This window comes from Sodiomyces alkalinus (genome assembly GCF_003711515.1).
Source record: "Sodiomyces alkalinus F11 unplaced genomic scaffold SODALscaffold_6, whole genome shotgun sequence".
Classification (NCBI taxonomy): domain Eukaryota; kingdom Fungi; phylum Ascomycota; class Sordariomycetes; order Glomerellales; family Plectosphaerellaceae; genus Sodiomyces; species Sodiomyces alkalinus.
This window is the reverse complement of record NW_021167084.1, coordinates 388,116-413,695: the sequence shown is the minus strand read 5'-3', so window position 1 is coordinate 413,695 and position 25,580 is coordinate 388,116. Positions and strand designations below refer to the sequence as shown.

At 55.5% G+C, this 25,580-nt stretch overlaps 8 protein-coding genes across 8 annotated transcripts; 4 read left to right on the top strand and 4 right to left on the bottom strand.

The window, feature by feature from the left end:
* Positions 1-137: 137 nt before the first annotated feature.
* Positions 138-4,802, top strand: SODALDRAFT_333636 (Coatomer, alpha subunit). Its single transcript, XM_028612033.1, has 6 exons — positions 138-387; positions 456-505; positions 613-932; positions 1,011-2,909; positions 3,002-4,128; positions 4,218-4,802. Exons 1-6 carry the CDS (start codon positions 355-357, stop codon positions 4,458-4,460), a joined length of 3,672 nt encoding a protein of 1,223 aa, XP_028465680.1. The 5' UTR covers positions 138-354; the 3' UTR covers positions 4,461-4,802.
* On the bottom strand, positions 4,723-6,227 carry SODALDRAFT_351078 (hypothetical protein). The gene is made up of 2 exons (XM_028613514.1): positions 5,468-6,227; positions 4,723-5,332 (listed from the first exon to the last, which is right to left on the bottom strand). The coding sequence occupies exons 1-2, from the start codon at positions 6,002-6,004 to the stop codon at positions 5,051-5,053; spliced, it is 819 nt and encodes a 272-aa protein (XP_028465679.1). The 5' UTR covers positions 6,005-6,227; the 3' UTR covers positions 4,723-5,050.
* Positions 6,228-9,088: 2,861 nt separating this feature from the next.
* On the top strand, positions 9,089-12,069 carry SODALDRAFT_340207 (HCP-like protein; the record flags this gene model as incomplete). Its single annotated transcript, XM_028612928.1, has 4 exons — positions 9,089-9,171; positions 9,465-9,658; positions 9,710-11,929; positions 11,960-12,069. 4 exons carry the CDS (start codon positions 9,089-9,091, stop codon positions 12,067-12,069), a joined length of 2,607 nt encoding a protein of 868 aa, XP_028465678.1.
* A 430-nt stretch (positions 12,070-12,499) lies between these two features.
* Positions 12,500-14,838, bottom strand: SODALDRAFT_333632 (hypothetical protein). Its single transcript, XM_028612032.1, has 4 exons — positions 14,221-14,838; positions 13,980-14,107; positions 12,986-13,890; positions 12,500-12,919 (listed from the first exon to the last, which is right to left on the bottom strand). Exons 1-4 carry the CDS (start codon positions 14,429-14,431, stop codon positions 12,898-12,900), a joined length of 1,266 nt encoding a protein of 421 aa, XP_028465677.1. The 5' UTR covers positions 14,432-14,838; the 3' UTR covers positions 12,500-12,897.
* Positions 14,839-16,113: 1,275 nt separating this feature from the next.
* SODALDRAFT_340204 (FAD/NAD(P)-binding domain-containing protein) lies at positions 16,114-18,746 on the top strand (the record flags this gene model as incomplete). Its single annotated transcript, XM_028612927.1, has 6 exons — positions 16,114-16,146; positions 16,519-16,875; positions 16,947-17,197; positions 17,263-17,411; positions 17,482-17,816; positions 17,901-18,746. 6 exons carry the CDS (start codon positions 16,114-16,116, stop codon positions 18,744-18,746), a joined length of 1,971 nt encoding a protein of 656 aa, XP_028465676.1.
* Positions 18,747-19,129: 383 nt separating this feature from the next.
* SODALDRAFT_324350 (hypothetical protein) lies at positions 19,130-22,673 on the bottom strand (the record flags this gene model as incomplete). Its single annotated transcript, XM_028609875.1, has 6 exons — positions 19,130-20,696; positions 20,757-20,861; positions 20,931-21,379; positions 21,481-21,976; positions 22,065-22,267; positions 22,344-22,673. The coding sequence occupies 6 exons, from the start codon at positions 22,671-22,673 to the stop codon at positions 19,130-19,132; spliced, it is 3,150 nt and encodes a 1,049-aa protein (XP_028465675.1).
* A 713-nt stretch (positions 22,674-23,386) lies between these two features.
* On the bottom strand, positions 23,387-23,994 carry SODALDRAFT_333627 (hypothetical protein). Its single transcript, XM_028612031.1, has 2 exons — positions 23,710-23,994; positions 23,387-23,655 (listed from the first exon to the last, which is right to left on the bottom strand). Exons 1-2 carry the CDS (start codon positions 23,958-23,960, stop codon positions 23,406-23,408), a joined length of 501 nt encoding a protein of 166 aa, XP_028465674.1. The 5' UTR covers positions 23,961-23,994; the 3' UTR covers positions 23,387-23,405.
* Positions 23,962-25,348, top strand: SODALDRAFT_360155 (hypothetical protein; the record flags this gene model as incomplete). The annotated part of the gene is made up of 8 exons (XM_028614237.1): positions 23,962-23,997; positions 24,112-24,149; positions 24,223-24,395; positions 24,520-24,571; positions 24,669-24,744; positions 24,914-24,957; positions 25,015-25,094; positions 25,290-25,348. 8 exons carry the CDS (start codon positions 23,962-23,964, stop codon positions 25,346-25,348), a joined length of 558 nt encoding a protein of 185 aa, XP_028465673.1.
* Positions 25,349-25,580: the final 232 nt, after the last annotated feature.

Genomic DNA, 25,580 nt, shown 5'->3' with positions numbered 1-25,580 from the left:
GAACGCGACCCACAGCAACCCACAGCAACCCACAGTTTGGAGATGGCCACGAAGCGGAATTGCTACTACTTCGTACTCCCGTTACCATCATCGCCTACCTAAACGTATCAACCGCCCCCGAGGACGAACACTGCATCCTGAAAGTGGCCTTTCAACCATCCCTCCTTGGCATCACCAGCAAGCTTCCTCTTTCCTCCTCTTCATTCTCACCCTTGCCATTCTCCATTTTCTCACTCATGCTACCTGCAGCTGCATTGACCCAGCTATCCCTCCCTTAAACTCGAGTCTTTTGCCTGAGGTGTCCCCTGTCCTGCTGCTGGATGCTCGAAGCTACGGCTTCACCTCCCCGCCAACATGCAGGCCTCGGGCAGTACTATGTTGACTAAGGTGCGCTGCATTGTCCTCTCTTATCCGGAGTCCCACCGCTGAAATATGCTTGTCAACTCTCCGCGCAGTTCGAATCCAAGTCGTCGCGTGCCAAGGGCATCGCGTTCCATCCCAAGAGGTACGATCTGATGCCGCTTACTTCTCTTTCTCTTTCCTCCTCTTCTCCTTCTTCTTCTTTTACTTCGCCCTCAAAGAATGATACCCTGCTGACCACAGTCATCTTAGAACATGGGTTCTAGTTGCTCTCCACTCGTCCACGATTCAGCTTTGGGACTATCGCATGGGAACACTCATTGACCGATTCGAGGAACACGATGGCCCGGTGCGCGGAATCGACTTTCACAGGACCCAACCCCTTTTTGTCTCGGGCGGTGACGACTACAAGATCAAGGTCTGGTCGTACCAGACACGCCGCTGCCTCTTCACCCTGAATGGTCATCTCGACTACGTCCGAACCGTCTTTTTCCACCACGAGCTGCCCTGGATTCTCTCGTCTTCCGATGACCAGACCATCAGAATATGGAACTGGCAGAACCGCTCCTTGAGTATGTCCTTTTTTTATTATTCTTCTTTCTCCCCCTATTGCCAATGCACGCACTGTCGGCTGACTTTTCTGCTTCTAGTTTGCACCATGACCGGTCATAACCATTACACCATGTGCGCCCAGTTCCATCCCAAAGAGGATCTCGTCGTCTCCGCTTCGCTCGACCAGTCCGTCCGCGTCTGGGATATCTCCGGCCTGCGGAAGAAACACTCGGCCCCGACCTCCATGACGTACGAAGACCAGGTCGCCCGTGCGAATCAGAACCAGGCTGATATGTTCGGTAACACTGATGCCGTCGTCAAATTCGTCCTCGAAGGCCATGACCGAGGTGTGAACTGGGTCGCCTTCCACCCCACCATGCCGCTTATTGTTTCCGCCGGCGATGATCGTCTCGTCAAGCTCTGGCGCATGAGCGAGACCAAGGCCTGGGAGGTCGATACCTGCCGGGGTCATTTCCAGAACGTCTCGAGCTGTCTCTTCCACCCGCACCAAGATCTGATCCTTTCCGTCGGCGAAGACAAGACCATTCGCGTCTGGGACCTGAACAAGAGGACTGCTGTCCAAACCTTTAAGCGAGAGAACGACAGATTCTGGGTCATTGCCGCCCATCCGGAGATCAACCTGTTCGCTGTTGGTCACGATAATGGCGTGATGGTCTTCAAACTCGAGCGCGAACGGCCTGCGTCTGCCGTGTACCAGAACAACCTCTTCTACATCACCAAGGAGAAGCACGTCAAGTCCTACGACTTCCAGAAGAACATGGACAGCCCCACGCTTCTGTCCCTGAAGAAGCTTGGCAGCCCCTGGAGCCCTCCCCGTACCTTGTCCTACAACCCTGCCGAACGATCGATTCTGGTGACTTCGGCCGGCGACAACGCCTCTTATGAGCTCATCAACCTCCCGCGAGACGGCTCCGGCGCCATCGAACCCACCGAGTCGAAGCGCGGATCCGGTAACTCCGCCATTTTTGTCGCCAGAAATCGCTTTGCCGTCCTGAACACGTCGACCCAGGTCATCGATATCAAGGATCTGTCCAACAGCACGACGCGGTCTTTCAAACCGCCAGTCGGCACAACCGACATCTACTTTGGCGGCACCGGCAACCTGTTGATCCTCACCCCCACGCACGTCCACCTCTACGACATCCAGCAGAAGAAGAGCGTGGCCGAGCTCGCCGTCGCCGGTGTCAAGTACGTTGTGTGGTCCAACGACGGACTCTATGCCGCACTTTTGAGCAAGCACAACGTGACCATCGTCACCAAGACGCTCGAACAAGTCAGCACCCTGCACGAGACCATCAGAATCAAGAGCGCAACATGGGACGACACGGGCGTCCTGCTCTACTCCACCCTGAACCACGTCAAGTATTCTCTCATGAACGGGGACAACGGCATCGTGCGTACTCTGGAACAGACCGTCTACCTTGTTCGCGCCAAGGGCCGGAACCTCTACTGCCTGGATCGCACAGCCAAGCCCAAGATCCTCCAAATCGACCCCACCGAGTATCGCTTCAAGCTTGCGCTCGTCAAGAGAAACTACGAGGAGATGCTTCACATCATCCGAAACTCGAGCCTCGTGGGCCAGTCCATCATCGCTTACCTGCAGAAGAAGGGGTATCCCGAGATTGCCCTGCAGTTCGTTCAGGACCCGACCACCCGCTTCGAGCTGGCCATCGAATGCGGCAACCTCGACGTTGCCGTGGAGATGGCGAAGGAGCTGGACCGCCCCAAGCTGTGGTCGAGACTGGCCGCTGAGGCCTTGGCGCACGGCAATCACCAAATCGTCGAGATGTGCTATCAGAAACTGAAGCAGTTCGACAAACTTTCCTTCCTCTACCTGTCGACGGGCGACCACTCCAAGCTGTCGCGCATGGCGAAGATTGCCGAGCACCGGGGAGACTTCACATCCCGCTTCCAGAATGCGCTGTACCTCGGCGAGGTCGAGGACAGGATCCAGATGTTCAAAGAGATTGACCTTTGTAAGTGTGACAATGTGCCTTTTTTTCTTCTTCTTCTTCTTTTTCTTTTGTCACTGCCTGTCCTAAATGACTTAATTGCTGACAACATGTAGACCCATTGGCGTATATGACTGCCAAGTCCAATGGCCTCGAGGAGGAATGCCAGTCCATTCTCGAAGCCACTGGCCTCACCGAGGACCAGCTGACCATGCCCACCATCGGCGAGCCCTTGACTCCACCCAAACCCGTCGTGCCTACTTACAAGTCCAACTGGCCGACGAAGGCGACGTCGCAATCGATCTTTGAGAAGGCACTCCTCGGGCAGGTAGAGGGTCTCTCGTTGGAGGACGATGCAGCTGGAGCGAACGGCTTTGGATTGGACGAGGCCGCTGACGATGAGGGCCCCACCAAGCGGGATGTCGGTCTGGTCGATGCGGATGTCGACGAAGATGCCGCAGGCTGGGATATGGGCGAGGACGTCGTCCCCGAGGTGGACAGCGACTTTGTCAACGTTGAGAGCACAGAAGCCGGCGGTGCCAGCAGCAGCGAGGCGGAGCTGTGGGCTCGCAATTCGCCGATAGCGGCAGATCACGTCGCCGGCGGATCCTTCGAGACGGCCATGCAGCTCCTGAACAGGCAGGTGGGCGCCGTCCACTTTGCGCCGCTGAAGCCTCGGTTCCTCGAGGTGTACCAGGCTTCGAGGACATTCCTGCCCGCCTCGGCCGGGCTGCCCCCTCTTGTCAACTACGTCCGTCGTACGGTCGACGAGACAGACCTCAGGAAGGTGCTTCCCATTGTGCCGCGCGACTTGGAGTTCCTCGCCACGAATGACCTCCACAGGGGCTACGACGCGATGAAGGCGAACAGGCTGGATGACGGTTACAAGATCTTCAAGGGCATCCTGCACGCCATTCTGGTGAACGCCGTTTCCAGCGAAAGCGAAGTGGACGAGGCGAAGAAGCTCATCGCCTCGGCCAGCGAGTACACCGTGGCGATGGGCATCGAGCTCAGCCGGAGAAACCTGGGCACTCCGGACGTCGTTGCCCAAGACCCGGAGAAGCTGAAGCGCAGCCTGGAGCTTTCGGCTTACTTCACGATCCCCAAGATTGAGGTTCCGCATAGGCAACTGGCTCTTCTGAGCGCCATGCACCTGGCGCTGCGGAACAAGAACTATAACTCGGCCCTGAGCTTTGCCAACAGGATTATTGCCAACGGTGGCGCGAGCAAGATCCTTGAAAATGTGAGTTGTCCTTTTTTCTTCTCCTTTTTTTCCTCTTCATAGATTGCTGGTGGTGTGTGGAAAGTGCTGACTTGGCCCCTCCTCAACAGGCCAGGAAGACAAAGGCGCAATGCGAGCGCAACCCCCATGATGCCGTGGAGATCGAGTTCGACCAGTTTGCCGAGTTCGAGATCTGCGCGGCCAGCTACACACCCATCTACAGTGGCACTTCGTACGAGGAGTGCGCCTTTGACGGCTCCAAGTACCACACCAAGTACAAGGGAAGCGTCTGCAGGGTCTGTGAGGTCTGTGAGATTGGCAAGCATGGCAGCGGGTTGAAACTTTTCGCGTAATGGCTAGAAGGGTGTTCGTGTTCGGGGTCAAGGGGTGGCCACCGAGGCAGAGGCAGAGGCAGATGCATGAATGGTCGAAGGAAAAGACTGGGGGATAGGGGGGACCACAAGGAGAAAATAACCTTAGAGATGAGTGATTGCACTGTTTTGTGAGACGTCCTGGAGTCATGTCCCGGAGTCATGTTGTCATTGAGTACCGTCACGATGCAAGCAGGACGAAATTGAGGTGAATATTTCAATACTCATGATATATCCTGGGGATGCAAGTGGCGGTGATGTGTATATTGTAGCCTTTTGAGTGTTGTTTGAGATGCAAAATGACTTTGCATAGCATTGTTGCCGCATGTTGAAAATAAGTGTGAACGTTATGTTGCTTGTCAATACCTCACTGAGGTGCCAGTTTTAGGAAATGTATCCGTACGATGGCTGAGAGACCACAACGTCTGAGAGACCACAACGTCTGAGAAACCTGTATTTTCTCTTGCCATCCAGGACGGCGGTCTAGATATTAATACAACACGCTAAGTCATGCACCGTGTCCCTTTCTCTTTCTCCTCCGACGCCCCCGCCCCCTTCCCACAGGTAAGCTCCTAGACAATAGTCTCCAACTGGCGAGCGTAGCCCAGGGTATTCTCGATGATCATCTTGCTGACTTCCTTCTGCTGCCGCCCGCTCTCGTCGTCGCCGGCCTCGGCGGGGTCGGGGAAGTAGATGTGACCGTCGCGGACGACCCAGCCGCGGTGCTGGGCAAACTCGACGACGGCGCCCTCGGAGTCGAGGAAGAGGAGGGACTTGGTGGAGCTCAGTGGTAGGCTTGGGTAGGCGCGTTCGCTGCTGGAGGCGATTTCGGAGCGGATTTGGCTGGTGAGGATCTGTTTCGCGGAAAAGGAAATACAGTTCAGTCAGTACGATGATAATGATAGTTCCTCATGGAAGACACGGGAAAGCGGAAGAAGAAAGCAAAGGGCACAAGGCACGAGGCACGAGGCACGAGGGGAAATGCTGACCTCAGAGAACACGCCGTACTCCTCGCAAGGCACCTCGCGGCTCTGGATCGCCTTCCAGACGCGGTCGTAGCTGCCCTCCATGAGCCACCTCTCCAGACGGATGGGGTAGCCGAGGTAGCGGTCGGTCTCGTCGCCGCCCGAGTCGCGGCAGGCGAGGGACTCGAGCTCGGAGTGGAACTCGGCGTAGCGGCCCTCGGTGAGCAGGAGGAGGAGGTAGAGGCCGGTGACCTTGTTGCGCTCGGGGGCGTTGGGGGGCAGGACGTCGGCGGGGAGCTCGTAGAAGGGCTGCAGGCGCTGGACGTAGTGGGTGAAGGCGTCCGGGTCGTGGGCGCGGATGGAGGCCAGGGCGCCCTGCTCGTAGGTCTCGCGGGCGAGGGGGAGGAGGTGGGCCGGGGTGGAGGAGGACGGGGTCAGGGCGTGGAGCTGGAGGAGGGTGAGCTTGGCTTTGGAGAGGAGGGCGAGGGAGTCGGCGTAGGAGAGGGAGGGGCCCCGGGTTTTGAGCTGGGTGAGGATTTGTTGGAGGGTGCGGTCGGCCATGGCGGCGGTTGGGGCTGTGGAGGGAGGCGAGAGTGGTTCTTCGATGTTGATTGTCGAGATTGGTTTCTTTTGGCAAGACTTTATTAGGTCGAGAGGCAGGTATGGAGAAGGAGTTGAACTGCCTATGCCCTTAGCCAGAGTTGAGAGGATGTACAAAAAAATCGTCAGAGATGGTTGCTATCCGTCAATACATGAAGCTTTGTTGTATGGGAGGTATTCGTAGATTGCCAGCTTGACCAGGCTGAGAGATGCTGACGCAGGGAGTCTATGTACACACGGGGAGTGAACCAAGTGGGACCATGGCGTTGGAAATTGGTAAGCAGAGTCACGTGATTAGCCATCTCGAAATCTTATCGCTACGGAGTTCATGGGACCCTCTTCCTGGATGATACTCGTAGTTTTCTACCTCGCTACCTTGGGTAGTGATGACTCCGATGCATGTGGGTATGATCGCATCGAATTATGTTGCTGTGACCGCATCTTCTCATATCGGTGTCATATCAGTGGGAGAAGGTCACACTCCTAGCGCTCTTGAATTCGTCAGGGTTCTCTTTATTATTACAACGCGGGTTGCCTCCGTCCGTTCAAAATTAGAAACGTTCGAAACAAGCAGAGGGAGTGGCGCAGCGTTTGACCGTAACACGCATTTCCTTCTTAGAGACACAACACTCTCTCGGCACACGGCACAATTTATTATGGGGACCTTTAACCCATAGCGCCGTCTATTTGTAGAAACAAACAGAACTGACACGCGAGGATCTCCATACCCTTGTTCGTCTTGACGTCGAGTGTCACGATGCGATCCTGCATCCATGATAGCTCCCGTCTGTACTGTATATGGCTTTTGATGCCTTGCTTGCGAAGAACGGCGGAGTAAGTATCCAGCGATTGGAACTGACATGACCAAGTTGGAGTAGTGCATGGCTTTTTCTTCCTCTTCGTTCCTAGATCTGACTACCTATACTTATAAAAGTGTTTCCCTGCTCAGGCCATACCTTAGTACCTTTTTCATCCATCATTTGTCGCTGGTATTTGACTTGGGGATGAATACCTAGGTATCTACCTTATACTTTGTACAAAGTAGGTACCCTAGGGGTCATCTCCATTCTCCAGCACCAAAATGCGCAGTACCTGCGACTGCGTTTTCCATGATGTTCATCTGATGTTCCTGCTCTTGCCGGTATCGTGACACAGGCACAGGGAAAGAGTTCAGGCACTAAAACACTGACACTCGTAGCTACCTAAGGTACCTACCTAGTAGGTACCTTAGGTGCTCACCTACGTGACCTCGATGTGTTACTGCGAGGCTGACATCCAAGGTACTCCTTTCATCCGTGACGCGATGATGATAGCCAGTCGTTCTTAATCTCGTGACCTCGATTCGAACGGCTTGCTTGTCGTACCAGGTAACAAAACTTTGTGACCTGTGTCTAGGTACCTAAGGTACCTAGGTAGGTAGGTAAGGTACCTTACTGAGCACCTCACCTTTTAGTCTCCCTCCGTAGTTCCTTCTTCTTCCTCTCCTCCTAGACCCCCCCTCGTCATTGCCTTCGCTCCTGTTTCTTTGTCTTCGCCTCACCGTCTCCATATCTATCTGTCTGACTCTCCTCTCATCTCTTCCATTGCCTCATCACTTAATGGACCATGGACGTAATTGCGCAGACATAATCCATTTACCGACGAATATACCACACATTATTGTCCACCCGCGACAATAAGAATCATCACCTGCTTCCTTGTACGAATTTACACTCGATCTTTCCACGATAAACACAGGAGAACTGTTCTATTTCCCGCGGCTATGATGGGCTACCACCAAGGGCCGTATACCCGCTCCGCCGGAGCAGGCGTTCCAGCGTGGTCCTCATCCCCTTTTAGTTGTAAGTTGGCTGCTTGCCGATCCCTGCACCGCACTTTACCAGTCGAAAGTCGGATACTGCAAGAGGATGCCTCTTGAAAGTCGGTTGTTTTGCATTCCGGGCACTTGTACCGTTGGAGCGAGAGACGACAAACGAGAGACGAGCACGAGAGACGCAAGGAAACGAGCAAGACAGGGCAAGCAAGAATCCGAGGCCAGGACACAATAAAGAGGAAAGGGATGTGTTGAAGGGCTGCATCTACCGCCCCCAATACGAGTTGGAGTTGGGCGCAGCAATAGCCGCGGTATGGATCGATCACCGACAGAGTCGTCAATTGCTACCAAGCAGAGGCACGGACGGCGTTGTGGAGATGGTGGTCCCAGCGGTCGCTAAAATAACGAATTATATACAACGTACCGCCACCGCCGCACTCCGACAGGCGTGAGAGAACAGAACCCCTCTTCTAAGCCCCTCCACCGCCAATATTGTGGCCCCTGAACCTGGCGAGGTCTACCCACAACCTCCACCGAACCGTTCCCTCCGTTTCAACCTGTGGGTGTGCGTGCTGGCAAAGGGGCGCCACGAGGTGGCTCGTTGGAGCACGTCCGTTATTACATGCAAACAAGACAAAGCCAAGATGTTCTCTTTTTTTACCTACGGAGTACGGAGTTTTACTACATTACTACAACCTTGGGAGTCTCGGACCCTGCGCATCGGTCGCATCGTCCTTTTTATTTCTCCCCTCATGCTCTTGCACTCTACCGGTTATTAGGCCTCAAAAACCTGCGTCAACGCCATTCGCTTGCCTTCGGTTCTTGCCCCCGCTCGCGGTCCCCAGTTGAGGGGTCTTCCTTTTGCTCCTTCACCCCCCCCCATTTCCTCACTTGCTCTCTCTCTCGTTCCTGGTCTCTCTGCCTTGTCAGGTTTCCTCTCCAACGGTACGGTACGGTGCTGCCCGGAAAGACGCTCTTCGAAGCATTCAATCTTTGGGCGTCGACAGCCCACCACCCATTTCTTGACAGAACAATATCCTCTTCGGTCACCATTTTAGGCGCCAAAGACCTTTCCCGGCTGTCGCTTATTATTACCTACCTACCTACCACTATCCTCTTACCTCCCGTAGTATCCGCAGCCGCACTGACCAGTCCGATCTATTTATGCAGACTCTCACCCGCGAAAGCCTTCTCAGCCGCAGGAATCCGCCCCCTCAGTCCACGATAGCAACATGCCCCAATTCGCCGCGACCTTCGTCCCGAGTGGTACCGATGACTACTACATGCCGGAGGTCGTTGCGCCTGCACCTCAGCGGTGCGTATTCCCCCTGTGCCCGTTCCTTTTTCTTTCCTTTTTGTTCCTCTTGTTCTTTTCCTTTCCCTGCTATGTTTTCTTTCCTTCTTCTGCTTGCGTTCCCTGAACCCTCCGCCCCTCCTTGAACCTCTCCTTTGCTTTCTTCGCTCCTGCCACTCGTTCGTCAATTCAGTGTTTCCGCTGGAGGGGAGAAAATCAAAATCACCCCTCGGATTCTCCGAGAAAACAAGCAGTTCTCGTGGCGCCTTCTAAACCACAGACACACGAACTGATGGCATCTTGGGTTTGTACAGCGTGACGCCTCAGGTTCCTCAGAACATGCAGGACGATCTCCAACGAATGGAACTCGAAGCCCGCGGAAACACGTCCCGTCCTGCCGCAAACGCAGACGACATCACTTCACCGACGAGCGTCTACAGCGATCAATTCGAGGGCCAGTCCCGATCTTCTACCCTTGCCACCAACTCCTCCAAAGGCGACAGCACTCGTCAAGTCGGTCCCGCCGCGCCGTCATACATCCCTCCAAAAACATCCTCAGCCACCATGGCGAGCTCCAGCGATGCCCCTTCCTTCTCGCCTTTTCCCAGGGTGAAGGGAGACAACATCCCACCGAGCGACGACGAAAAGGAAGAAATCTTGTGGAACGCCAGGGAGCACGTCCTGCATTCGAACAATGTCTCGATGCAACTCGCCTGGGCCCGTGATACACTTGCGTGGATCGACATCGTGCAGGAGGCCGCGGCGAGGAATTCGGACGGCCAACCCCGGCCACAAACCCCGCATGTCGAGCACACCTTGCGCGTAGATGCCATCAACATTGTCGAGTACCTCGCTTCCCAGGAACATCCGGAAGCCCTCTTCATGAAGGCAAAGTGGCACGAATTTGGCAAGTTTGGCGTCCGGCAGGACAAGAAGGAGGCGTACGCCGGCTACAAGCGAGCGGCTGGTCTCGGGTACGGGCGCGCCGAGTATCGCATGGGTATGCTCTTTGAGAGCTCCAACGACTTCAACAAGGCCATCGAGCACTATTTCGTCGGCCTCCGCAGTAAGGACTCGGCCGCCGCCTATCGTCTCGGTATGATGAGCCTGCTCGGCCAACATGGCCAGCCCAAGGACTTCCAGCGCGGTCTGCAGCTCATCAACGAGGCCGCCGACACGGCCGACGAGGATGCCCCCCAAGGCGCGTACGTCTTCGGCCTCCTGCTGTCGAGGGAGTTGCCCGAAATCAGCGTCCCCGATGCCTTCCTGCCTGTTGACCTGGCTATGGCCAAGATGTATCTCGAAAAGGCGGCGTACCTCGGCTTTGCCAAGGCGCAGCTGAAGATGGGCCAGGCCTATGAGCTGTGCCAGCTTGGCTGCGATTTCAACCCGGCCTACTCGATTCACTACTACGGCCTTGCGGCCAAGCAAGGTCAACCCGAGGCGTCCCTCGGCGTCAGCCGCTGGTTCCTCTTCGGGTACGAGGGCGTGTTTCACAAGAACGAGCAGCTGGCTTTCAAGTACGCCCGGGAGGCCGCCGCCGCCAAGCTGCCCACGGGCGAGTTCGCTATGGGCTACTACCACGAAATCGGCATCAGCGTCTCCAAGGATCTGCGCCAGGCCGCCTACTGGTACGAGCTTGCTGCCGAGCATGGCAACAAGGATGCCGTTGGCCGCCTGGAGTCGCTCAAGGACTCCAAGAGTCTGACGAAGAAAGATCACGAGACGACCACACTGACGAGGATCAAGTCGACGCACGGCTCGCAGCGCGGCAAGAGACCGGAGCGCCTGAAGCAATCCAAGGCCATGCCGACCTTGACCGAAAGCGGCCCGACGACGCCCGTAGACAGGCAACCGTCGCCGAGAGTGTCCCCTCACCCTTCGCCGAGGCACCAGCCGACCGTCGTCCAGGACAATGTCCATCTTCCCGACCCATCGCGTGCCTCGGTACAGGGTCGGCCCGCGTTCGGGCTGAACGTCGAAGCCAATCTCGCGGTGCGACCCAAGTCGGCTGCCCCTTACCCTCAGGATGACCGGCCCGCGCCTCTCCACGGCGGCCGGTCCCAGTCGACAGCTCCTTATCCGGAGGACGATGTCGCCTCAGGACGTGGCGGCCTGCGTCCGTACGGACCGCAAGCCGACCGACCGTCGAGTGCATTTGGAATCCGGCCGCTGAGTTCGGGTGGAGGGGGTAACGGTCGTGGGCCTTACCCGAACGACGGCGTTCGTCCGTCTCAGTCGATGGCCAATCTTGCCCCGACTGGACCCGATCCCCGCGGCCGTATGTCCCAAGGACCCGGAGGGTATAGGCAACCCAGTCCTGGGCCGGGCTATCCCCGTCAGGATGTTCCAAGGCCGGCCACTGCGCAGCCCTACGCCGGACCAGGCGGGCCAGGTGGTCCTGCTGGCCACCCCGCATCGAACAAGCTGCAGAAGCCGGGCCCGGGCGGATATGGTCGACCCCATCCTGGAGGCCCCGGTCCTCATGGGCCGGGGCCCGGGCCAGGCTATGGACAGCCGCCGCGCGAGTCGGCGCAATCGACGCCACCAGGACAGCCTGGTCGGGACTATGGCCCACGACCCGGATCTCGGCCTGGACCTGGACCTGGACCTGGACCTGGGCATGGGCCTGGGCCTGGGCCTGGTCTTCCCAGCTCAGTCAGGCCGGATCGGTACGATTCCATGCCGGCAAGCACAGGACCCCGGCCTGCGAGTGCTCGGCCAGAGCCAGTCGTTGGTCCTGGTCGAATGAACAGTGCGCCGCCCAGTGGACAGCCCCGTCCGCAGCCGCAGGCACAACCGGCGTCAGCACCCAAGCCAGGTAAACAAGGTCCTTCTACTTTCGAAGAGATGGGCATTCCCCAGGGCAAGGCCGACGATCAATGTGTAAGTGCATTGGCCAGACTACGATGTTTGTGAGTTTCTGTGCTGACCCTCCGTCCAGATGTTGATGTAGATCCTTCTGGATCGACATGTTGCTACAAGGAAATGGTTGTCAACGAGTAGATCCTCACCTCCTACTCCGCGCGGGTATTGGCAAGGTCCCTGTACGTACATATATATACCTAAAGTCGGGACCATAAAAGGCTTGATGGAGTTGAGGTGCTTGGCCGAGGACGGTTGCATGGCTTGTGCTGGCGGTGCGGCGATGCCGCGAGGAAGCCGTAGAGAGGCATGGGGCAGCACGCGTATAGGCGAAGGATAGGAGGGACTTTTCCGGCGTACTATGTGTCACCTACGCTAATAGAGTCCTGTCCATGGACTGGAATACAATAGCGATGTAATAGATTATGCGAGTCGAGATGTCTCGGCAGTCAAACTGGTAGTTTCATTTAGAGACTCATTGTCAGGGGGGCCGGAGGATGGAGGATAAGCCCTGCGATGGACGTGGAACCTTGTCTACACTTGAGGAGATAGATGCCACGGCAGCTTGCCAGCACGTAGACAGTATTGGGGCGGTTGCGTGGAAAGGGAATAAGATTAATTCCTGTGGTTGAGTTGGTGTAAAACGGTGAGAAGTGAAGGATCATGTTGTCTTGCAACTCTGCCAAAGTTGATAGACCTGTCGTGCCCTTCTGTTGAAGCAAGTCGGTTTCTTCGGTCTCTCGATAGCCGACATGGAGATGATTAAGGGGGATATACTCAGATTATGGGCAGAGAAGCGACGCTCAGGATGTTGGGGGGGGGGATTATATAATGGCACAACTTCACAAGACCCCCTTGGACTACGAAGAACATGAGGGCGAATCACTTGCAAAGGATCAAATGGCTTCAACTTGTCAATACTTGATGCTGTACGTAGTAATACACACACACACACAAACGCCGGCCTCACCTTGTCCACGGTGTGAGATTCTCGCTCAGATCGCTCCCAGAATCCTTCTTCGTCACTATAACCCGCGTCGAGTGCGTGACGTGAATGGCGCGCTCGTCCTCCCTGGCCGGATGCAAGCCCGAGCCGTGTTCCTGTTCCTGACGCAGATGCTCCTGCGACTCGGAGCCCAGGGCGACCCCGTCCTCGATCTCGTGGTAGGTATCCGTGCCCAGAGTCGACTTGACCAGATGGTGCTTCTTATTCGAACCCCCCGTGCCGCCGATGGTGACGAGCGGGTTCGAGTTCCTCGCGGAAATGCTCTTGGACCCGTAACTCAGGCCGAGGAGCGACCGGACCTTGGACGGGAGGGACGAGGCGGCGGCGAGCTTGGGGAGGCAGGGAACGCTGAGGATGAAGAAGCCGGCGGCCATCTCGCCCCAGGCCCAGAAGAGGAGGGGCCCGATGAAGTACATCTTGTCGGGCTCGTGGGCGAAGGTGACGGTGTGGGCGAGGCGGACGCAGGCGGCGACGGAGGCAATGAGGCCGACGCCGAAGATGACGGAGATGCCGAGCTTGCGCTGCCAGTTCATCTGCAGCTTCCAGATGATGCGCTGCGGGAGGAGCACCATGAGCACGTCGGTGGCGACCTGCACGCTCCCCGACCCCAGCATGACGCTGGGCAGCGCGTAGCACTGGGCGGGGATGTAGAACTCCCAGATGGCGCGGTGGGGGCGGCACTGCAGGTTCAGGAGGATGACGCAGGCCAGGCCCCAGAGGCACTGGAAGACGCTGAGGATGATGCAGGACCACCAGAAGGGGCTCTTGTACTTGTCGATGGAGATGAAGACGCGGCACCAGTCGAGGAGGATGGCGGTCTTGATGAGCGGGAGGACGACGGAGTAGCAGCAGCCGTAGACGAGGATGAGCTGGGGGGGGACTCTTGGTTAGTTCTCACTCCTCGACATAGCGGGCAGGGAGTGAAGGGCACATGCACAAAGAGAACGAGGGGACTCACCCAAAGAGGCCGGACCAGGTCACCGTTGGTCAGATGCCATTGATGGACGTAGTAGCCGGGCGCATAGATCATGCCGTATGCGGCGTAAGCGGTGCCCCAGAGGGCTCCGTAAGCCAAGATCATCAAGACTGGCAAAAAGGGACGTGTTAGAAGGGCGGACCAGCGTTTCTCTTTCTGTCTCCTCTTTCCCTCTTTCTTTTTCTTTTCTTCTTCTTCTTCTTCTTCTTCTTCTCCCACTCACCTTCTTCCTTGTGTATCCTCTTCTCCCTCCACACCCGGACATAGGCTCGTAGAAGAAGACACAGAGTCGTAATGACTATACAAAGAGTGGTGACACCCCAAGCTAGGCCGTTTCGATTGGGCGGATTATCAAAGTTGGGTATCTCTCCTTCCGGGGGCGCCAGAGCCGGCGCAGCCAGCAGGGCATCGAGTTCTTCCTGCGTCATGGACATGATGCCGTCGCGTCGTAAAACGGTAGGCGTAAGTGATGATTCCGATGCTTCCCGATGCTTCCCCGAAACAACAACTCGTTACGGTGAGCTCGTGACGCGTTCGTGACGCCGGCTCACCGAGCAGAAAGGAGTTTGATCCTTATATTATATGGCGTGTCTCCTCCGAAGAGGCAGGCATGTGATAATTGGGAACAACCCGTGCAAGGAAAGATGAAGCGGCTTCGCTTCGCCGGTCAAGCCATCACCAGCCCTATCACCAGTCCCCAATCTCTCTCTCTCTCGTGCCTCGGGGGCAAGCCCTGGACCCCTTCTGAGAAGAAACGATATGTGATATAAAAAGAAGAAGAAAAGAGAAAACAAGAGAAAACAAGAGAAAAGAAGAGAAAAAAAGAACCCTGTATAACTACTCGTACATGGTATAAGAACACGGAAAGGAGAAAACAGGGCGATGATCATTTCTGTTTCCTCCCCCTCTCTCACTTTAAGCGTCCTCGGGCCTTGGCTTGTGCCGCGGAATCGAGTCCGGAATGCTTGGACGACCAATGAGTTGACCATGTCCAGCCAGCCGGGATGTTTTGGTCGGGAAGCCAATTATGGTCCATGAAATCGACTGGGGACCGCCCCTGATGAGCTTTCAATGTTGGCGGAGGACGAGTCCAGGCTCTCTCCCCCAAAGAAAAGAAAAATTGAACACTCATACGGAGTAATATTAAAGTGTTTCAATCGATATGCTTGGCTTGCATCAAACCCTGACCTTGACCAAGGAGAATGAGAATGCATGTGTACGATACTGGGAAAAGCAACGTGAGAGGAGGCCACATGCAGATTCTAGGCCATTTCAAAATATCAGCAAGTAATTATCCGTACTCCATGTTGGGTGTTGATGAATGGGCTCCTCATACGGCACTATGTCAATTTGCCAAAGCCACTTGACATTACAGAGACGATGTACGTCGAGGAGTATAAGGCCCAAGAAAAGCCGCTGCATGAAAAGAACAAACCTATTGTAATAGGATCGATATGCCGGACCGTACCGTGGTCTTTACCATGCCCCCAAAATTGCTCTGAGGCACTCGTGTAGAGGGGACCGAGCGGGTGATAGGCAAGAAATCCATGCTTCGTCGCTGAGAATCCGGGGTCCGGACCCCGGATCCCGGACGGTGGGTCTCGGAGGGTGGACCCCGGATCCCGGACCCGGGATGTCATCCGGAACCCGTGACTCCACCGCATTGCTTTTCCCTTTCCATGCACCCACAGCAGGGCCCAACCCCATGACACTGGGAATGACATGTCAGAAGTTCGCCAAGAGGCTAATGCAGTCATACAGCACAGTCACCGCAGTATTGTGTCGCGTAGGGGTTTCTGCACTGCAGGTCTTATACCTAGTGCTCCTCATTAATCCAAATCCCCATCAACCTCCAACAACCAGGCCCTTCTTCTTCTATTCCCATCATCCCACCCGAGACGCCTGGTCAAGAGCCTCATGATCTAGTCCGAGCGGAGAATACCACCCACTCACTACAGGACAAGTCCGTGGCTCCATGGGGGAAAGAGAAAAGAGTATGTAATAGCTAATGATAACACATGGAATTCCCTTGCTTGCCCCTAAAAGTTGAAAGTGCTGGCTGCCCTGAGAGTCTGGCGGCCCCCGTTCTATATGTAGATTCGCTGTCGCATCCCCAATGTGCACCTTTTGTCCCGTGCCGACCCAGCAAGTCAGCATCTGCATCTGCGTCTGCATCGCTACCACCCACCCTTTTCGTACATACACTGTAATTCTTCTTCTCACACCGACTTCTCTGCGCCCAGGGTCTTCATCCAAACGTTGACATACAGACGTCGTACATGCTCCGTACAGCCCAGACACGTTCACCCCTGGCCAACAGAAACCCCAAATCGAATCATGACTGCCGGTAAGTCCACGGCTCGGAAGCTGGTCCGGGGCATTCCAGTTTGATTCGTCCCATCCATCCCCCTGTACAGCGTATGCTGACCCAAGGGTCCGGGAAAAAGAAAACACAGAAGAACAATCCTCCGCCTCCCGCTCCGCCTCCCCCTCCGCTTCCGCGGCTCCTTCTCTGCACAAGGAATATCCCCGTACAGTCAACCTTCGCAAAAGCCTAGACGAGCATCCCTTGCCCGTGATCGCGCCCGGAACCGTCGACGCCGCTTCCCTGACCGGCGAAGAGCCCGCCCAGCGCGCGTCCCTCGTGCTGGCCCAGCTCAACGCCGCCCTGACCGCCCAGGATGCCGCCGCCGTGGAACGCTGCTTCTTCCCCGAGCAGGCGTACTGGAAGGATAACCTCGCGTTGACGTATCATCTGCGCACCTTCATCACACCGCGTGTCGTTGCCGCGGGTCTCTTGGAGACGGCCAAGCTCCGCGGTGTTTCTGGCCATCTCACACTTGAGGGTGCCGTGTTCATCCCGGCTACACCTGCTTTGGTAAGAGAGGAGACCCGACCCGACACACTTCTTGTGGACATGGAAAGTCTGACGATACGCTGGGTCATTAGCAATTCATCGACTGTGCCTTGTCCTTCCGAACAAGCTCACCCGCCGCTACCTGTAGTGGGCGACTGATCCTCCTGCCCGTCAAGGGTAGTAGTGACGAAGACCTGCAATGGAAGATCTGGGTTCTGAGCACCAAGTTGGAGAATCTGGACCTGCAGGCAGAGGATGAAAGCCTACTACAGGCTCCGAGAAGACACCTCGACGGCCTGGAGACCTTTGAAACAGACGTCTTCGTCATCGGCGCCGGAAATGCGTGAGTCTCTGTGAACTATACAGACCTACATTGTCAGCCCGTCCACTTACGCGCCAACGATGTAGTGCCATTACCCTGGCCGCTCGGCTCAAGGCCCTCGGCGTCGACAGCGTCATGGCCGAACGGAATCGTCATGTAGGAGACAACTGGGCCCTCCGTTACGACTCGCTAAAGTTCCACGTCGTCACCTCGTTCTGCGAGCTGCCTTATCTGCGTAAGACCAAAACATAACATGTAACCCCCCCTTCAGATGTCCTTGACGCTGATATCCTGTTCGAAAACAGAGTATCCCAAAGAAGTTCACAGCCCCCACCTCCTGTCAAGAGACGACCTTGCCGAGCAAGTCCGAAGATACGTGACAGCTCTGAACCTCAACGTCATCACCTCTGCCAACATCCAGTCGACCGTTTATGACCCTTCGACGAAACGGTGGACCGTCAAGTTCCAGACACCAGAGGGGGGCCGTACCGCCGTTGCGAAACATCTCGTCCAAGCGTCTGGCGTGTCGTCGCAGAAGAAATACCTCCCTAAGATGGCGGATGAGCACCTGTACAAGGGGACCAGTTTCCACTCGGAGCTGTACAAGAACGCCAATGAGCTGAAAGAAAGAGGGATAAAGGTGAGAATCACCCACATGCCCCAAGTGGTCAACATCCACCGCCCATCATACCCGTGCATCTAACCCCATCTCCATCCATCTCAGTCCGTCCTGATCGTCGGCTCGGCCAACACCGCCTTCGACGTCCTCCAAGACTGCCACGCCGCAGGCCTCGCATCCACCATAGTCGTCCGCTCCCCCACCTACATCGTGCCCCAGTCCTACGTAACCGACCAACGCGGCCTGGGCATCTACGACATCCTCCCCGCGGACCAAGCCGACAGGATGTTCCTCACGCTCCCCACCTTCATCGACGCCGCCTTCGCCCGCGACATGCTGGCGGCGTGGGCCTCCGCCGAGCCGACGCGCTACGACGCCCTCGCCGCCGCCGGCTTCCCCGTGCTCGACAGCCGCGACAAGGACTGCGTGCTCATGGAGAACCTGATCGGCCGCTCGGGGGGCCACTACGTCGACGTCGGCGGCGCCAAGCTCATCGAGGATGGGGAAGTGGGCATCAAGGCTCTGGTGGAGCCTGTCGCCTTCACGGAGACGGGGTTGCGTTTCTCCGATGGGACCACGGCCGACGCGGATGCCGTCATCTGGTGCACGGGGTACGCGGATCGGAATCTACGCGACGTGGCTGCCGAGATTCTCGGCGGCGGCGGCGGCAGCGATGTGTCCGACTCGGACAATGTCGGCGGGGACGCCGGGAAGGGCGAGGGTGTACTCGGTCCCCGGGAGATCGCCGCTCGTATCGACGCCACTTGGGGCGTTGACGCCGAGGGCGAGATCCGCGGCATGTGGAAGAGGCACCTGCACATGGAGAACTATTGGGTCATGGGCGGGTATTCGCAGCAGCACCGGTGGCATTCGCGGACTTTGGCCCTGCAGATCAAGGCTGCGCTCGAGGGGGTTTTGCCGCCAGCATACCGCAAGACGCCGGCAGTATGAATGTCGGATCAGCCGGCCTGATCGTAGTAGGAAAGGGAACGAAAGGATGATGGGGTGGGTGTCTGATTGTGAGTCCATCCTGGACGGCTCGTCGCTGCATAAGGTTGTTTTCCCCAAGCCATTCGTTCCTCTGTGATCACGATACTAGGCGTCCCGGTCGTATTATAGTCGCCGTATTATAGTCGCGCCTCTCCCCAATCTCGCAACAACGCCATGTGCACATCTTCCGTCTTCTGCCTGAAAAGTAGGCAACGGGGTGCGTTTCTGTAATCGGAATTTGGGCCGTGTTTCCTTCATCTCGGCGATATCCCGTGGCATATCGTCCATCTCGTCCTTTGCCAGCATATCAGCTCTCCGTTTGGTTACGACCCGAACGCGAGCCATCAGACGTTTGACTGATAAACCGGTCTTTTCGAGGAGCGCTTTATGCAGCCCGACGACGTTATCGTCGCGTGACGCGACTCGCGTCTGTTTCTGCTGGCAACGTCAACCAGCGCCTCGTTAATACGCATCTCGAACCTCGCTAGTGCCGCTTGTGGTATGTGCAAGTCGTCTCTGTTCGCACGAAGAAACGCTTCTGCCGCCTTCTCTGCCTCCGCCTTGAAGAATAGGTCGAACGCCTCCTCATCCGATGCGGGAACGTTGAGAAGTAACCTGGCGGCTCCAGGGCCCGGTGGTATACCCCTCTCGAAGAGGAAGTAAACAACATTAAGGCACCGATTTTTCAAGGCTTCCTGCAAGGCTAGATCTCCGGCGGTCGTTTGCAGTATCTCGGGGTCGTGACGGACAAAACAATTCACCATGCCGAGATTGCCTCGAGCGGCGGCCTCTCTAAACGCTTCTTTTTCCGCCATGAGACCTCCATGTTCGTGTCTCAACAGTAGGCTGACGAGTTTCTCGTTCCCACTCCAAACTGCCTCCACTAGCGGCCACTCAGCCATCTGCGACTCTGGCTGAAGCGGATCGGAACCTTGCGCCAGGATACACTCCGCGACGGCTACGTTCCCTGTCAGTATGGCCCACCAGAGTGGCGATATCTTTGGCCCGAAGTACCCGCGAACCGTGACCGGATCCTGCATGAACATAGGGTATACAACGCGGGGCGCTTCCAAGCCCTCAACCCCGGCGGCGTACATGTACTCTACTATCTCGAGCCAGCTGTTCATGCAAGCAACCCATATAGGATTGGGCGGATTACGGGACGTGATTTGCAGCCTGATCTCCTCTTCTCTCCCCATGCGAGGGCTAACTTCGCCAAAAAGGAAAGGATAACGCCGCACTGTCGGACCCCAGTGGCGAAAACGAGACGAGACGGTCGGGGCCGTACCGTCCGTACCGTCCAAGAGGAAACGTATGATGTGGCTCGAAAGTGGCTCCGTCTTGCGCGCGTCGTGGCTCTCGTTGACATGCCGCACCCAGAACCAAGATGCATAACCAATAGCCGCGAGCTCGGTGTCCTCTGCGGGTTTGTCCGGATCGAGACCTTTCCAGTTGTCGAATTCTCTCGACATGTAGGTGAGGCACGCCATGGCGATGCTCATGTTACTTTCCCGGGGAAGCATCTTGTCCACGTTGCGCTTAGGGAGGCCTTCGAGAAACTCGCGCACCGAGAGATGTGCGAATTCGAAGGCTCGTCCTCTCACGACAACAAGGTTGCAGCAAACATCGATGATCTCACTCTGGGTAAACCTTTGGACGCCATCGGGATCGAGTGCGGAGGAGGCGAGAAAGGCGAACTCTTCGATGCGGATGGAATCCTGGGCGTACAGCAGCCACTGGAAGGTGAAGTCTGCGAGGTCGGCGGCGTGATCGCCCGAGCGGCGGATGTCCTCGTAAATCTCCCAATACGATTCCTCCAGCGTGGCCGACAGCACGCCGAGACGGGACTCGACGTCGGCAGCGATCTTTAGCGGTCGGAGAGACTGAATCTGGAGGTCAACCCAGCGAAACCTAGGCTCATGTCAGCCAGTCAATTCTCTACAAGGGACGTCTAAGGCCTCCTAAGCTCACATGCCACGGGCCTTGGATATCAGGGCGTCGGTAATCCTGGCGCGAAGGTCATCTAACAGCTTGCCACGGAGCAGCTTAGCTGCGGTCAAACGGTCTTCACTTTTCCTCCCAGAACACACAGGTGTTAGCAAGCAACCTATTTCCAAATGGGCCGCTCGGGTTCTATTCTCTTACATGAAAGCAGCAATGTCGCCAGCGTTGTCATCGGCCTCAATGTATACGTTGGGCGAACCTTTAAAATGGAGGGCAATGTCGTAGTTGTCCCGGCTCGAGATGAAAATCTTCAAGGTGTTCGGGGCCTCGCGTAGCAGCTGACTCAACACATCCATGAGTTCCTGTCGGTCGTCTTCGCCGACTTCATCGAGCGCGTCCAAGACGATGGTCACGGCAGGGTGGTCGTCCATGAGCTCGCGCAAAACCCTAGACGATTCCTTAGTCGACCACGCTTGGTCTCCGAAATCGCCTATCCCTTCGATAGCGTCCGTGTAGTGGGTCACGACGGGACCTAGGACGGCCTGCTCGGAGCCCACGCTGGCCAGCTGACGCACCAGGCTCGCGAGGATCTTGTCGCATTGACCTCGCTGCGGCTCCGCCGGATTACGCATACAATAGAAGAAGGCCAGCTGGCGGGGTCGTCCCTCCATGTCGTCTTGGGAGAGTTCGTCCACCACGAGCGAGGTCAGTTCGTCTTCCCCGACCCGGGAATCCCGTGGAGCCAGAGAACCGACGAAGTATCGTCGTCACGCCAGGCGCGAAACTCTTTCCTCTCCAGAAGCCACTGTCCGGATCCTTCGAGACGACCTTTGCTGGCATTTTTGTGATAAATGCCATACGGGAGCGTTGAAATCGCCCGCAGAATGCCGAGGCGCGTCGCGCGCTCGAGTCCGTCAATGGGCTGCCTCAGCTCCTCAAGCAATCGTCCCAGGTTGTCGAACTGGACTCGGTTCTCCTCGAGTTGGGCCTCTTGCATGTTGGCGAGATGGAGCATGAGGGATTCCATACTTTCCGCCTGGGCCAGTTGGACGAGATCCCAGAGGTCTTTCCGGGCATTCTCGACCGATTTAAACTTGTCGACAAAGTCGTTCAGAGGTGAGACGACGCTTTTGAGCAGCCGGGTAGCGGTGTTATGGCAATAGTAGCCCAGAACGAGGGAAAGATATTGCAGGATGGAAGCGTAGAGCAGCACCACGCCGTCTGCGAGCTGGTTCAAGATGACATGCCTTTCAGCGAAGATTAGCATATCAGCGAAGAATCGCTTAGCACAAATACCACCCCGCTGCGTCGAAGTGGTGTCGTGTCATGGCTTACTTGGGACAGTCTGCATGGGTCCGTAGGTATCTCATTTCCAGGGTGGTTGTTATGGCAATGATGCTGGCGAGGCTCTCGACAGTATGCAAGGTGTATCCGGAGAGCTCGATATCGCTGATGGCCGTTTGAAGAATCAGACGGATGGCTGCCCACGGGAGAGCTGTGTACAAGGGATCATACTGCGCAGCGGCATTGCCCAAACTCTTGAGTGAGGCAAGAAGAGCCCAGTCAGTAAGCGAGTGGTGGTTGGGTTTTGCTCAGATGGTTAGTGAAACTGACCATGAGCTTGACGGTCCAGACCGAGATCTTCTCGAGGATGTTTCGAAGGACGATGACTCGGCCTTTGATCGTGATCTTCCATTGCTTCTTGACACACTCCTCTTTTCTGTCGTTGGTTGCCGCGAGCACGTCCTTCAAGACACGCTGCGGTGTGCAGTTTGCTGTCTTCGCCAGATCAAACCTGCTTCGATCCAGTTTGCTGAGTTTATCCAGAGCTTCAGCCCATTTGTCGTTGGAACGGGGCGTTGCGATCTCGACTCGGCCCTCTCCATCTCGCTTCGGCTCATCGGGGAGCGTCACTTGAACTTGTTGATCGGGCTTTTCGGGCATCTTCTTTCGGAGACGATACTTTGACCAGGCGTAGTTCCCAGAGAAGTATAACGAATATCAGGGCACCCCTTGCAGCGTTGCTAAAAGGTCAGATACGATAGATATTAAACGGAGCAAAACGCGGACGGGCGGGGTTGAAGCCAAGGCAAGGCAAGAGGCCTCGCGAGGCGGCGAGTCGCCATGGTCGGAGACCCGAGACTGCGCCACAGGCGCCTAAACGGCCAGTAAATGAATGTTTTGATCGAGTACTGTTGGGCACAGGGGGTGGTGTTGCGCCGTGCGGGATTGGTGGTCTTGTCGGGTCTCCATGAGGCTGCGTGCTGCAGCCTGGAGTCTGGAGATGCGTTGGAGGGAATGTCAGAAAGTGCAGGAATAGTACCTAGGTACCTGACAGCGGTTGATTATATAATCACACTTACTCACTCATCCCGACTGAGCCTCCAATACTACATGAACCTGTGCATCTCATCATAGACCATATGGTTTTCTGGTCTTCTTAATATCATGCTCGACTCATTACCCGTTAGGTACACTTACATGAATTTACCGTGAGGTACTTCACTGACGGGAGTTCACCGGAGTACCAGTCTCCGAACAACCATGTGGGTGGCAGTATCACAACCGTCAAACCCGACAAACCATGGGCCCGAGTCCTTCTCATCGACAAATCTGATAACCAAGAAGCTGTGCTCGGAGCTGAATTAGTGGTAAACGGCATTTATCCAGTTTTCTTTATGATGTATCAGTTATCTTAGTGTCTTCTGCTGCCTGCCGAAGGAACTCTGTATCCTCGAGTGAAAGCTCGAGGCCCCATCTCTGCTTCTGCTTGATTCGGCTTGAAACCAACTTCCGGTAAGCTTCTTCGCCGCAGGCGGTCCTGAGTTCCTTACCCGTAAGAACTTTCTGTGTGGCTGGGTCTGGATGGAACGGATATGTCTTGGTGAGGTACCAAATAAGCGGCGGTGTGACCTCCCTGGCGTGACTGATATGACTTGAGCAAGAAGGAAATCGGGATAGCGAAGACATTTATACTTACAACTGTTTCCCGTCCCATTTATAGGACCAACCCGTTGGATCTTTACTTGCGCGTGGCCCAATGTCTAGGAGGAACTGGCATCGGACTCGATCGACAGCATATTGACCGACGGATCGCAGGTAGTCGCGGCTCGCGTCGAAGTCACGGTCAAGTTTGTACTGACAGATGAGATTTGCCATCGCCATCCTCCGGTCGGCAGGATTACCGGGGATACTGTCGGACATACATTTTACATGGATGCGAATAGCCATGATGGAAGGACAGCGGGGCTATGTCGATTTGCGATCGGTGGACTGAAGAATGGAGATGGAAGAGAAGAGATGAAGGAATAGGTAATACGGATGGGTAGACACAAACACTCCGCTGACATAATTTCGGCTGAATAACCAATGTAGTAATTAGTTCCAAGAAGTATCCGTGTGTATTGACTACCCCGTGAGGTGAGGTATTCCAGTCGACGACTATTACTCAGAGTCGGGGGCGTCACATACGAATGTTCATCACACTTTCCAGCTACCCTTTCTGTGACATCATGGACGCCTTCATAGTGGCTTGGGTGAGGGTCGTCGCATACGATAGTGTTGATGTATTTGATGCAGCCGCATTCAGCGTACCCAAGTTATACCAGATGTTGGTACACATCGTGAAGGGTCTGGAGCATATCAGGCATATCAGCAATGATCCTGGTTCGGCGAGGAACTCACCTACAGCGGATAGCAGCGTTTGAGAGTAAATGGGTGAACGTGTTGAGGCGGTGCGGCCGTTAAGAGGTAACCGTTGGACACTTGGGACGGGCGGTAAACTATACAGAGTGCGGAAGGACGCCGCGACGCGGTCTGGATGAGTTTAATGAGGTATTGAGGTGAGTGAGAGATAGGTAGATCGTTAGACTTGAAGGTTAGAGGGATGTACGAATAAGGAGTCCCTGGCACCTGACTCTACGTCTTCGTATCACAAAGGTCATTTCTTGGCTCATGCATGATGCGGCATGCCTCATATGATACGACTCACTATTTGGCAGAAACAAGAACCCCGGTATGTACTGAATTAAACCAGGCTCATTCTTGTTCTTGCAGCTTTTCTAAGCTACTCGGTCGAAATGTCAACATACTTCAAATAAAAGTACAAAAAGAGCCTGTGTGACATCCGGCAATATGGACTATAAAAACCCGAGACTGATCTGCTCGGACAGTGCTAAGTACAGACCCGGTACGCCGCCTATTGCTTCGATACAATTCTCACCTACACGTAATGTAAGTTCTAATAAGGCATACGAGCAAGGAAGATGTGTGAAATTATCTACAGGCGACAGAGAGTGCAGTTTGCCTACTCATACCTCAACGTGCAAGGTCGGACGTCGGTAATTCTCAAGTCAACCATCTCAGGTTAAGAATTGACTAATGGGACGTTAGAACTGGCTGGTGTGTCTTATCCCTCGAGGTCTACACCGTCTATGCCCCTATAATTATTCCCTTACTCAAAGCCAACGCTAAGAGGCTTTTAATGTGCTTTATCTTACTTTGACTCGTTTATGAGTTACGAGGATTCACTTAAGACATCAACTCACATCATCTTCTCAGTCATCTTTAGCAAGTTCCTCGACCCCTCGACAAACCAGCAAATCATATACAGCAAGTGACAATGAGCGACAATAAGTGGTTATTAACCTCCGTTTAATCTTATACAGAGTGACTATTCATTCAGACATGTTTTTTTCGAAACTCGTATTTGCTACCTTATTCTTTCCATCCTCGTTATCCTCGTATCTCTGATGGGTGACTTGTCTTCACTTTGTCTTCCCCAAACATCTCATCACCAACACGCATTTCACGACCTTGCTTGGATATTATATCTCTCTGCAGCATGTTATC

Excerpts from the sequence above, each read along its gene's own strand:
- SODALDRAFT_333636 (XM_028612033.1), top strand. The coding sequence starts at position 355 with ATGCAGGCCTCGGGCAGTACTATGTTGACTAAG. Across the intron at positions 2,910-3,001 it reads GTTCAAAGAGATTGACCTTT|ACCCATTGGCGTATATGACT; the intron begins GTAAGTGTGACA and ends GACAACATGTAG. Across the intron at positions 4,129-4,217 it reads CGAGCAAGATCCTTGAAAAT|GCCAGGAAGACAAAGGCGCA; the intron begins GTGAGTTGTCCT and ends CCTCCTCAACAG.
- SODALDRAFT_351078 (XM_028613514.1), bottom strand. The coding sequence starts at position 6,004 with ATGGCCGACCGCACCCTCCAACAAATCCTCACCCAGCTCAAAACCCGG. Across the intron at positions 5,333-5,467 it reads AGTACGGCGTGTTCTCTGAG|ATCCTCACCAGCCAAATCCG; the intron begins GTCAGCATTTCC and ends TCCGCGAAACAG.
- SODALDRAFT_333632 (XM_028612032.1), bottom strand. The coding sequence starts at position 14,431 with ATGTCCATGACGCAGGAAGAACTCGATGCCCTGCTGGCTGCGCCGGCT. Across the intron at positions 13,891-13,979 it reads ACCTGGTCCGGCCTCTTTGG|CTCATCCTCGTCTACGGCTG; the intron begins GTGAGTCCCCTC and ends GTCCCCCCCCAG. Across the intron at positions 12,920-12,985 it reads AATCTCACACCGTGGACAAG|CCATTTGATCCTTTGCAAGT; the intron begins GTGAGGCCGGCG and ends GACAAGTTGAAG.
- SODALDRAFT_333627 (XM_028612031.1), bottom strand. The coding sequence starts at position 23,960 with ATGGCTATTCGCATCCATGTAAAATGTATGTCCGACAGTATCCCCGGT. Across the intron at positions 23,656-23,709 it reads AAATGGGACGGGAAACAGTT|TCACGCCAGGGAGGTCACAC; the intron begins GTAAGTATAAAT and ends AAGTCATATCAG.